Source organism: Syngnathus scovelli, chromosome 21 (assembly GCF_024217435.2).
Source record: "Syngnathus scovelli strain Florida chromosome 21, RoL_Ssco_1.2, whole genome shotgun sequence".
In the NCBI taxonomy this organism is placed as follows: domain Eukaryota; kingdom Metazoa; phylum Chordata; class Actinopteri; order Syngnathiformes; family Syngnathidae; genus Syngnathus; species Syngnathus scovelli.
The window spans coordinates 10,172,215-10,183,842 of record NC_090867.1 but is presented as its reverse complement, the minus strand read 5'-3'; the positions used below and the strand labels follow the sequence as shown (position 1 = coordinate 10,183,842).

The 11,628-nt window shown below is 60.6% G+C and overlaps 1 protein-coding gene across 2 annotated transcripts; it reads right to left on the bottom strand.

Annotated features, from left to right (window-relative positions):
- Positions 1–214: 214 nt before the first annotated feature.
- On the bottom strand, positions 215–11,538 carry LOC125991629 (PH and SEC7 domain-containing protein 1). Of its 2 annotated transcripts, none has more exons than XM_049759742.2 (16): positions 10,930–11,538; positions 8,561–10,085; positions 8,384–8,489; positions 7,630–8,116; positions 7,241–7,510; positions 7,062–7,142; positions 6,791–6,903; positions 6,632–6,690; positions 6,287–6,376; positions 3,905–3,948; positions 3,019–3,218; positions 2,819–2,889; positions 2,602–2,759; positions 1,837–1,981; positions 1,571–1,702; positions 215–1,477 (listed from the first exon to the last, which is right to left on the bottom strand). In XM_049759742.2, the coding sequence occupies exons 2-16, from the start codon at positions 9,995–9,997 to the stop codon at positions 1,259–1,261; spliced, it is 3,612 nt and encodes a 1,203-aa protein (XP_049615699.1). In that variant the 5' UTR covers positions 9,998–10,085; positions 10,930–11,538; the 3' UTR covers positions 215–1,258. The 2 variants fall into 2 exon arrangements, with proteins under 2 accessions (XP_049615699.1, XP_049615700.1); XM_049759743.2 differs by having other exon boundaries at positions 7,630–8,095.
- Between the last annotated feature and the right edge of the window lie 90 nt (positions 11,539–11,628).

Here is an 11,628-nt window from a genome sequence, read left to right as displayed (position 1 = left end):
TGAACAGCTCGCGTCTATCTGTCTGTCTGTCTGTTTGCACCGCTTGATTGGCAGGCAGGCTGGCAGGCAGGCAGGTCGGCAGGCAGGCTGCCACTCGCTGGGTTGAACATTCAGCTGGAGATGCACAATTGTCGAAACCCATTTCTCTTATTTCACTTACCCTTTCCACCTCTGAAATTAAAATGCTTCCGGACAAAACCAAAATCTTATCAACTGATTTTTGCCCAGTGAATGCAATACACTCGCGTCCATTTTTATTTGGAGTGAAGGACAAAGAAAAGTTTTTATTCAACCAGATAAACATGTTCACAAACTAGCAGAAAGAGAAGACGCGCGGCGGCGTCGGACGCGAACGGCTCCGAGTTGTACAAACATGCTTTATTTACAATCATCAAGTTCAGATGGAGGAAAACGTTGCCTGACGACCGCAAGGGTGAGCGCACCTCCAGTTGAGCCCGTCCGCATTTCAAAGATATTGACATGCTTTTGTCTGCCCCGGTGGAGAGGGAAATTCCTGCAACCGCCCATCCCATCCCATCCCATCCCATCCCATCCCATCCCATCCCATCCCATCCCATCCCATCCCATCCCATCCCATCCCATCCCTGCTCTGCCTCCACCTCAAGTCGGTCACTCAGCAATGTGTGTGTGTGTGTGGGGGGGAGGGGGGGGGGCTTCACCTGGAGGATACCCCCCCCCCCCCTCACTCCTACAACCGGACGTGTACATGCAATGCACAGCACGCGCGCACGTACACAAGAAACAGACACGCGCACATAGTGCACACAGAACCCAAGACGCGCTCATGTGCACACACGCACGCGCGTTAAAATGTCAAGCAGATACAGTACGCAAGGGGGCGGGCTCCATGTGCCGAACTGCCGTCAACCCGTAACGACCCACACGTTGGAAACGCCCGGCTCAGGGGCCGCCGAATTTGGCCCTTCGCGTTTGACGGGCACCCCTAACTCAACTGAAGCTGAAAGAACGAGCCGGGTCCAAAAGCACACGCGCGGGAGCGAGCTACACGAGGAGGAAAAGTTGAAAGGTGGTGAGATGCGGCAAAACCAGGAAAGAAGAGGCGAGCAAAAGAAGCAAAAAGAAAGAAAAGGCAAACAAACGCCTGCCGCTGGCAGGGCACCTTCAAGTTCTGACCGGGTGTCATTTTGGACCGAGGCGCCCCTCGGCCGGCCGGGCTCACTGGCCCGAGGAGGCGGGGCCCTGCCGGCTCCGGAGCAAAGGAAAAAGCCGTTGGGCCTCACTTCTTCACGGCTTGCCTGTAGCTGTGCCTCTGGACGTCTTGCCGAGGTTTGCCGCCCGCTCGAGTCCCGCCGGCCTGGCCGCCGTCTGGCAGGCTGGGGCTGGAGCGCGCCCTCTGGAGGGCGCCCTGGTCCTCCGGCTCACCCCCCGGCCCGGCCCCCGGCCCGGCCTCCGTCTCGGCCCGCAGCAGGGCCACGTACGTCTCGTAGCGCGTTTTCTGCACCGGTCGGACAACGGCGGGCGCCGGTCAGCGACAAATGGAGCTTACCGCAAAATGCAATTTGTGAGTGGGTGGCTTGTGCGCACGGACCTCAAAATGCAGATGCTGGTCCCGCTCCAGCTCTGTGGCTTTGAGTTTACCCTGGGGCGGGCAGGACCGCAGCTCGGCCAGCTCCGAAGACACGGCCCGCAGACGGGCCTCGTGGGATCGCAGCTGCTCCTCCTGCATACAAGCAAGCAAGCAAGCAAGTGCAAGGCACACAGCACACGCAACTTTGTCGGGGGATCATTTCCATGACTCGGGCGCTTTTTGGTCACGTGTTAGCGTGGCGCCGCTGGGTGTTGCCGGCGGCCTACCTGGGAGAGCTTGGACACGTTGCCCGGCAAGGGCGGCCTGCTGAATTTCTTCTGGGAGCCCAGGACGGGCGGGAGGGGCGGAGCCGAGAAGGTGGCCGCCACCGTGTTGATGCTGGTGATCCACGAGTGCATCTGCTCGGCGTTTCTGAGCGTGCCAAATAGTGAGTGAAAAATCGCCAGCTTTTCCCATTAAACCAACAAAGGCTTATTCCAAAGCCACAATCTAAAGTGTCACGTTGCGAGTGGCGTGAGCCGGGTGGGTGGGCGCGGGCCCCCCCACCCCGCCCCACCCAGCCAGCCGGCCCGCTCGCTCGCTCGCTCGCTATACGGGAGGGATTCCCCGCACGGGCGACATCGGCAAGAAGAAAGGCGAGGCGGAGCGGTCGCCACGGAGACGCCCATCGGCAAACTCGCTGGAGACCGAGGAGGCGTGGCGAGGCGGGGCTTCGCTATCTGGGCCAAACGGCAGATGGAACTGGAGCAAGGCTGCTCAGCGCGTGCACCTACGTCGATATCGTTGGCTCGTGCTGGGCTTGGACGTGACGCTCGCACACACTGCATGCACGCACGCACGCACGCACGCACGCACGCACGCACGCACGCACGCCAGCCAGCCAGCCAGCCAGCCAGCCAGCCAGCCAGCCAGCCAGCCATTAGCCAGCCAGCCATTAGCCAGCCAGCCAGCCAGCCAGCCAGCCATTAGCCAGCCAGCCAGCCAGCCAGCCAGCCAGCCATCCGCAGCAGCAAGCAGCGAGCGCCACTTACGGCGCCTGGAATAAGAAGAGCCTCCAGTCGGCAGTGCGTAGGTAGAAGACGTTGGCGCGTTTGCTGTAGTCGGCCGCTTGGATGGCGAGCGAGTGATGGATGGACACGGCGTTCTTCAGGTCGTCGTCCGTCAGCGGCTTGTCGGCGCGGTACTCGCCCTGCACGCGCCGCCCGCAAGTTAGCATGAGCGCACCAGGCGAGAAGAGGCGCCACTCACTTTCTGCAGGTAGAGGATGAGCCCCTTCAAGATGGCGTAGAAGGTCTTCCAGCCTCGCTTGCCTCTCGGTGCTGCAGGGCAACAAAAGGGAGGGAGGGAGGTAGGGAGGGCGTGTCGCTCAGCCATCATCCCAAATCGACAAGCTCTGCAAGCAAAAGCGCTGACCATACAATATCCTGCGCGCCTTCTCCTGTACGTACTTCTCTTCCCGTCCGAGTCGGCGTGCACTTTGCGGACCAGGAAGCCGTTCTTGTACAGCGGCGGCCCGCGAGACACCGCTTCGTCCGCCGTCGTCTCGTCGTCATCGTCGTCGTCGTCACCGCCGCCCTTGGCCGATCTGGACGAGTCGCACAGGCTGTCCCCGAGCTCCGAGAAGGACTTTCTCAGTTCCTCCTCGTCGCTGCGGACGCAGCAAAGGCGGCAAAAGCGAGTTGGTCAGCGTGCGTTTGGCACGCCGGGCCGGGCCGGGGCGGGGCCACCGAACGGCAACTTGTACTTTGTTATTTGGAAGCGGGCGCGACCGACGGTGCGACGCTTGTTGGCTCGGCAGATGGCGCCCACACTGAGGACAGACGAAAGCGCCAGCCGCGCAGGCCGGCCAATCAGCACGCAGCCTGTTGCCTGGCAACTGCAACACTGCCCGAGCGACTTCTTACACCCGGGCTAATGCGTTTCCAGGATTACGCCTCGGCCGTGCCGTGCAATTTACGCTCACGCAGTGAGCATCGACACGCCCCCTCGGGTGGCCGCGCGACGTCATCAATCGGCGTCGTCATGGAGATGAAGTATTTTGCTCCCGCGGCTATACCGGGAGAGGAAGTGGGAGGGTGCGCAATGTGAGAGAGCAGTGCGAGAGAGCGGTCGCCATGGTGGCGTCGCCACGGCAACAAAGCCCAGCCAGCCGCTGGCGTAGTTGGCATCCCCGCGCCGGCCGTCGTTCACGTGACCGAGTCAAAGAATTTAAGCGGACTGAGAGGAGGCAGGGCCAGTCAGCTGTGTTCACGCCCACAAATCGGCGCACTTCCACCTCAATCAATAGCATGTGTATGTGCGTGTGTGTGTGTGTGTGTGTGTGATCAGACTTACAGGGTCCACTGCAGCTTCTGAGTCTTGATGGAGTTGTAGAGCGCCTGCACAAACACAAACACGTTAGTCAGCATGGCAACGGCGGCGGCGGCAGCGGTTGGCAGATCGATGGGTGACTCAAAGGGGATACGGACGCACGACCGGAGGAGACCATCCATCCCTCCCTCCCATCTCCGGGAGCTCCATCAAAACAATGGAGGGGGTGGGGGGCGAGTGTTGCCTTGAGAGGAACTCGGCGGCGTAAACGCGTTTTCCAATGAATGAGCTCTTCTCTGCTGTTGAGATTATGTTAGCGAGCAGCTGGCAATCAGTTAGCGCCCAATTAGCCAGCAGCCGGCCATGATGTCACCGGAGCAGGAACTCAATTGCATCAATCATGACCGGAGCTAGCGAGCCAGCCAGCCGGCCGGCCAGCCAGCCAGCCAGCCAGCCGGCCGGCCGGCCAGCCGGCCAGCCAGCCAGCCAGCGAGCAACCCGTCGGACACCGGCCCGAGCAAAGGGAACTTTGCCCATACGTTAAGTAGGCGACATGGGGCTCGCCATGGCGAGCAGCTTTGGCGTACCTTCCTCCTCTTGCGAGCCTGAGGATGGTTCTGGCCGTCCTGAGCTTTTCCCAGCAAGTCAGGAAAGACGAGCGGCTTGAGGGATCGCGAGCGCGGCGTCCTGGGATAGCGGAAAGGGTCCATCATGCGGAAATCGCGGCCGTAGCGCACGGTGCACAGCGAGCGCGAGCGCAGACGTCCCGCCGAGTGCAGGCTGTTCACGCCGATCATGATCGGCCGACAAGTCGCTCGCTCCGGGCTGCCGCAAAACAGGAGGCAGAAGAGGGGGGCTGTCAATCAGCGGTCGCATCCATGGCCGGCCGGCCGGCCGCTGCCGCCACCGCCGCACAACTTCGGCGAGGGGGCGTGTGGCGATTCGGGCAAGAAAGGGGGGGGCGTCTCAGAGCCGGGATTCCTAAGAGCGTGGCTTTCGTCACAAACCGACGTGGAAGAGAGCAAAAACAAAAAGAAGAGGCATGCCTTTCTCCGCTTTTCCTTTTTTTCCCCCCAGCAGGCAGTTTTTTTTTCCCTTTTGTGTTACCAAGGCGACCAGAAGGAGAGGAGCTGCCGAATGTCACCAGCCGAATGTCTTTCTCGCTCTCTCGTTTGTTCTCTCTCACTTCCTCGCTTTGCTCGTACCGCCCCCGTACCCCCTCCTTCCCTCCCTCCCTCCCTCCTTGGAGCGTCCCCCTGCTCTCCTCCCTCCCTGCCTGCCTGCCTGCCTGCCTGCCTGCCTGCTGTTCCGTTTTGTCTTCGCACATCCAGGCGGTGACGAGCAGCTCGTGTGGGAGAAGAGGTGCAAATGTTGGCCATCAACTAGCCATCCACTTCCCTTTGGACTGTGCCTGCACGCTTGTTTGCAAGAGAAAAGTGTGCGTCAGAGTGTGTCGAAGACAAAGTGTGCAAGAAGGAGAACGTGCGTGTGTGTGAAAGGGCAAAGGTGAAGGTGAGAAGTGTGTGTGTGTGTGTGTGTGTGTGTAAGAAAGCGAAAGGCCAGCACCAAGCCCAAGTCGGCCGAGGTGCTTTTGGACAAAAGGCGAGATCCTGGCGCAGGTGCCTGCCTGCGTTGCTGCCTGCCTGCCTGCGTGGCTGCCTGCCTGCCTGCCTGCCTGCCTTCAACAGCAACCAGATCAAAAAACAAATTGAAAATCAAATGTCATCCAAGTTGGGACAGCTTTGCGTGTTTCTAATGCCCGAGCATTCATTTGCTCTGCTGGCTGGAGAAAAGCAGAGCGCCACAATTTGGATGGCCGACGGTCGAGGGCGGCTTTAGTTATACGTGCTGGCGTGGCGGCCAAATTCAAGGCAAAGACAAAAAAAACTCGGCCGAAGGGCGGGGACACGCACGCACGCACGCACGCACGCACGCACGCACGCACGCACGCACGCACGCACGCACGCACGCACGCACGCACGCACGCACACAAGCTGAGAGAGACGGCGCCCAGTGAAAATTCCTTCCGTTGCCGACAAAGTTTGCAAAAAGGAAGACGACAGATGACGATGCCGGGCGGGGAGACGCTAATGCTAAGACTAAGGAGACGCGAAGGCCAAGGAGGACGGCCTTCCGCACGGGCACCCAATGGCAAACAAAGTGGCTGTAACAAGCTCATTAGCGAGAGGAAGCCATCGGGGCCGCCGCCTGGTCTCCACGGCGACCGCTCGGGGGACACTAACAACCGGAAGGGAGCCTTTGCGACATTTGCCATGACAAGGAGGGCGACAGTGGGCGCCGCTGCCACTGCCGCCGCCGCCGCAACAAAGAGGAAACAAGAAGGTTGAAAAAGACACAACAACAAAAGGAGGAAGAGGCAAACATGAAAAAGGAGCTCAAGCTTACCTTGAGCAGATGCTTGGGGAAGTGTCGTCCGTCATTGAGGCCGTCCAAGTTGCTGACAAACTGAGGACAGGACATCTTGTCGCCAACATTCTGCCAAAGGAAAGGACAGCCACCTTTGTGTCACCCATCCGTCCGTCTGTCCGTCCGTCCCTCCTTCCTTCCTTCCTTCCTTCCTTCCTTCCTTCCTTCCTTCCTTCCTTCCTTCCTTCCTTCCTCCCAGCCTCCCAGCCTCCCAGCCTCCCTCCCTCCTTCCCATCTCTCCTTCCTTCCATCAGCGACTCCATTTTACAACAACGGGCTCCTACTTTTGACCTGGCCTTCAAATGATTGCAGTTGCAAACTCACCGGGCCGTGCAGATCCGCGTTCAGCGCCACCAGCGCCCGCGTCAGCGCCAGCACGGCATCTAAAGAGGGACAAAAAAACATTTCATGTTCAACCTGCTTCTCTCCAAGTTTGCATGAGCTTTGCGATGGGGTTCTGGAATCCGGAGCGATGGTTCTCACCCTCGGAGGGAAAATGGCTTTGGTTGCACAGCGAGTAACGGCGGGAAAAATGCCAGAGCAACCGCTCCCGCTCTGGACTGCCGCCCAACAGCGCCACCTGCTTCAGGAACGCCCTGCACACACAAGCGTAGCATTACCGCTGACCACCAGAGGGCACTGTGGAGAAACCTTGCGCGCGCACGCACGCACTCACTCACTCACTCACTCACTCACTCACTCACTCACTCACTCACTCACTCACTCACTCACTCACTCACGCACAGGCACACACCTGAGCGCTCCGTCCAGAGGGAGACCCGAGAAGTCAGAGAGGCGAAGGTATTGGTCAGCCAGCAGGCGGCCAAACTCGTGGCTGCGGCGCAACAAGACCACCACGGTCAGACAGAAGCGGCCCCCGTTGCCGACCGGACGGGCGTCGGTGAGCGTTTTATGCCGGCTTTCAAAGCTGACCTGGGAGACGGCGGGCGGGAGTAGCCCCGCCTCCCGGGGGGCGTGTCCTCCGAGCCGCCGCTCAGCCGCTCGCTGGACGGAGGTCGCGTGGCGTCCGAGTCGGGGGCTGGGTCGTCCAGGCTGTGGTAGGACGTCCCCTTGGCGCGCGCCGACTCCACGATGCTCTCAAAATGGCGGCTGAAGGCGTCCTCGGCGGCGCGGCCGGGACCCCGTAGCCGGACCGGCGACTTGAGCGCCGCCTGGCGCCGGTCCGAGAAACACGCGGACGCTCTACGGACAAAAACGTATTCCTTTTTACGCATTCATCTCCAAGTGAAATGAAGACAAAGAGGGCTGTGTGTCGTTGGATGACCGAGGTGTGGCCGTGCGCCGCCGCCGCCGCCGCGTACCTTGTCATGCGTGGGAAGCCTCGCTCCTGTTCCCGCGCCGCATCCCGCCTCTTCCTCTCGTCTCCTCGCATTCTCACGCTGGCCCAGCTCACCACCTCTTCCTCTTCCCACTGGTCCCGCTCTCCTTCTCCGCTCCCAGCTTCCTCGACTTTTCCCTTGCGAGGCCTTGGGCCCGAGCCCCCGGAACTCCCCCCGCGGAGGCTTCTGTCGCTCCCGAAGGCCGAGTCGCGGTCGTCCCGTCCGCCCGTCAGCAGCTCGTCGATGTCCGTCTCTCGGTAGCAGCGCAGCGGGACGGCGTCCAGGTCCGTCTCCGAGTACTTGAGGCTGCGGCGGATAACGCCCGTTTCGGGGGACGGGGTCACCAACTCCACCTCCACGTGTCGAACGTGATGGCTGGCGGCGAGCGTCGGCAGGGAGGAGGGCGGCGTGGGGGTGGGCGACTCGCTGGAGTTTCCGCTTGGGGGTGCTGTGGAGGCGTCCACAAAGTCTCCATGAAGAAGAAGAAGAAGAAGAAGGAGAAGAACTTGACATGTTTACATGTTGGAGTCAACTTGATGTTACATCACCAAAAGACGCCACAGAGAGGAATCAAACAAGTTAGCGTGAGCTACAGCGCAGACTATTTCCAAAGAAAAGTATATCCACGCAGCGGTCGATGGCTGGTCGGGTGGGCCACCGAGCGAGCGGGCATCGACAGAACCATTCCAAACACATCCGTGGTTTGCACGGAGACAACAAATCAACGGGCCCTTACTTGCGGGCCCGCTCCCGGCGCCTTCTTCGGGTCCAAAGAGAAACTCCCACTTGGCCCGAGCCATCTTCTGACAGTGTAGCGACAGGACGGGCGTCGCGCTGTCCGTCTGAAAAAGTCCAAAGGAGAAAAGATCTCAGAGCAGGCAGCTTAAGGCCTTTTTTGACGTCCAGGTCCCACCTGTATGCCAGAGGTGGAGGCTCTGGTCTCGCCGGACGGAAGGGACTCGGGTGACAAGCACTCCCGCTCTCCCAAGCTGCCCGTCACCCCGCTGGAGCTGGGCCAGGATCCCGCCAAAGGGTGCTCACGCTCCTCATCCGGAGAGTCCGGGACCACGGGACCCAGCAGGAGGCGCTCTCTCCTCCTCCGCTCAGCTCGCTTCTGTGGCGTGGTCGGGCTGGCCCGTGCGGGCAGGCCGCCGCCAGTCTGCTCGCTGTCCGGGACTGGGTTAGGGTTAGGAGCGCCGCTCGGCTCCTTATCCGCCGGCGTCCCCTCCGTCCTCGCAAAGGCTTTGCGAGTCAGCTCCGAGCGATCTCCCCGTTCTTGGCACCCCGAGGCTCTCCGGTCAGCGCCGGTGTACTGGGGCGTCCGGCGCCGATGCAGGGTGGGGCTGTCGGGCGGTCGGAGCTCGGCCAGGGACACCCCGGGGTCCCTGAGGGGAGAGCCCAGCTCGGTAGGAGGGTGAGAGGGGCGATGGAGGCGGGGGGGAAGGGGGAGCCGGCCCGGCTGGCGGAAGGGTCGTCCTGCGTCCGTGGCCGCCGCGTGGACCGGGATATTCATCTTGAGGCTTTGCCGTGGACAAGTGGGACCGGATTCTTTGGGATGAATCCAGCGAGGGGCGGATCGTTTCGGGACGTCACTCAACTGGTTTAAGCCTTCCGCGATGTCAGCCGGTCCCGGGGAGCTGCTCGGAGACGGCAGGGAGCGCCAGTCTGACCCTGGACTCTGGGGCCGCCGCCCCCACCTCTCCTGGTGTATCAGCGCGGGAGAGCCGGACAGGGACCGACAACGGCCCGAACGGCAGGTCCGAGACCACGTGGTGCGCCCCGGCGCGTGAGCCACTTTGAGCTTCAACAACGGAGATCCAAAGTCCTCCAAAGTCTTGCCGATTGTGTCCGCGGCGTGTCGGGAACCTGAAGGTGGGAACGTTAACTTGGGACTGCCGAACCAAAAAGGCTCGCAAAGTCTTTTGTGAACCTGGTGGGCTCCTTCCTGACCGTTTCCCGGACCGCTTATGGTCTTCACGTTGGACTTCTGTACGTAACTGAAGGAGACCACAGAGCGCTTCCCGTCTCTCCCCTCTTTGCTGTTGGAGCAGGACATGGTGGAGGTCTTCGTGTCACATGGTAGACTCCAGCGCTGGGATGCCCGGGAAGATGGGGTGAGTGGAGATCCTCCAGAGTGTGACGAAGGACACTGGTGGAGCGCTTTAGGAGCAAGGGTCTGACGCTCGGTGGGGCTCCGGCTGGCAAGCTGGCACAGGAGGTCCTGAGCCTTGTCCTTAAGTTTCAAGTGGTCCAGAGGAGGGCCTTCTCCAAAGGTCTTTCCGCCTGCACTAGGATCGGAGGTCGACCTGACTTCGACATAGACGTGGAGGACTTTCCCGGGTTGAGACATGGCCTCAAGTCCTCCAGCCCCCCTTTGTCCTTGAGATGGTTCGTGGGCGGGAGTGGGGGTCCGTTCAGCTAGGCCCCCAAGTCGCCACCTGGGAAAGAGGAGAAGCTAGATTTTTTTAGTTCTTTTTTTCAAGACATGCTAGGTTTTTGGGAAAGCCAAACCAATGGCTGTCTTTTAAGGAGGCGCTCAGACTGATGAGTCATGCTGGCTAACACTCACACACGCAAAGGTTCTTGCGAATGGATGCGTGAGTGAGTGAGTGAGTGAGTGAGTGAGTGAGTGAGTGAGTGAGTGAGTGAGTGAGTGCGCGAACGTGTTAGTGCACCTCATTTGTTCACGAGTACAGTAAGTGCGTGTTAAATCTCTGTGTGTGTGTTTTGTCTGCTCCTGTGTGTGTGTATTGTACGCTAAGTGTACTATGTACTGCATGTGTGAATTATGTTCGGTATTGTGTGGCCCATATGCGCCCGCGTGTTGGATGCGATGACTTGGCACTCACTGTTTATACTGTGCGTTTGCTAGAAGTTGATGTGATGTTGATATAGTGTTTGGTCGTCATTGTGTGCCTCAATGAATGAAACGATTGCCGAGTGCGAGTGTGTGCGTGTGTTCGTGTTTGTGTGGCGTCACAAGTCGTGAGCGTGTAGAGGTCATGCAAAGAGTTGAAGATGAGGCCATGCGGAAGACGATGACGAATGAAGACGTCCGTCGGTCGCTCGGTCGGTCGCTCGGTCGGCCAACTAAAGAGTTGACTTTAGTGGTGCAGGCGCAAAGTTGTGTGAATGTCGCACAGGAAGCTGCTGGCTGCGTCAATCACATGTTTGGGGGCGCCTGTCAGGAGCAGCCGCCGCATGCTGGCGCGCGCGCGCCGTGCCGTGCACGAGGACGAACGAAGACGAGCAAGAGGAGAAGGAGGTGGAAGAGCTACTTACCGGACGGCTGCTCTCGCACGCACGCAGCCATGTTGACGACCATCACCCGACGCTGCATCGCGCGCGCGCACGGCAACCGGACCGCCGCAGTTGGTTCGTCCTCCACGCAGAGCGTGCACTTGACGTCAGGTGGGCGAAAGGAGCGCACCGCCCGCCCGCAGCCCCGCCCTCCCCCGTGCCGGCCGGCCAGCCAGCCAGCCCAGCCTGTCATTGAGCATGCGCGGTGCCTTCACCGCGCCATCACCTGCGTACGCGTGCCCGGTCCACCGTGATACGTGCGCGCGATTCACGAGTACGCTTCGCGTGCGTGTTGAGAATCACGTGACGCGCTGCTGCAGTGCACGTGACGCTTGGATGGCGACGACGTGCGACTGCTTCGTTTAGTCAGCAGGTGGCAGCACACGCGCACAACTGTTGGTCCTCCTTGAAAATGTGGAATTATAAGGACAAATGAATCAAATGGTATTGAAGAAGAGTTTCAAGCCAGGGCTAAGCACTTGCCTTCTAAACGGGCCTTACGGACGCCTTATGGCTTTTAAAATAGCGTTCGGCTGACGGTTGCCTGCGTGGCTGCCTGCCTGCGTGGCTGCCTGCCTGCGTGGCTGCCAGCCTGCGTGGGTGCCTGCCTGCGTGGCTGCCTGCCTGCGTGGCTGCCTGCCTGCCGGCCGGCCAGCCTGCCTACCGGCCGGCCAGGCTGCC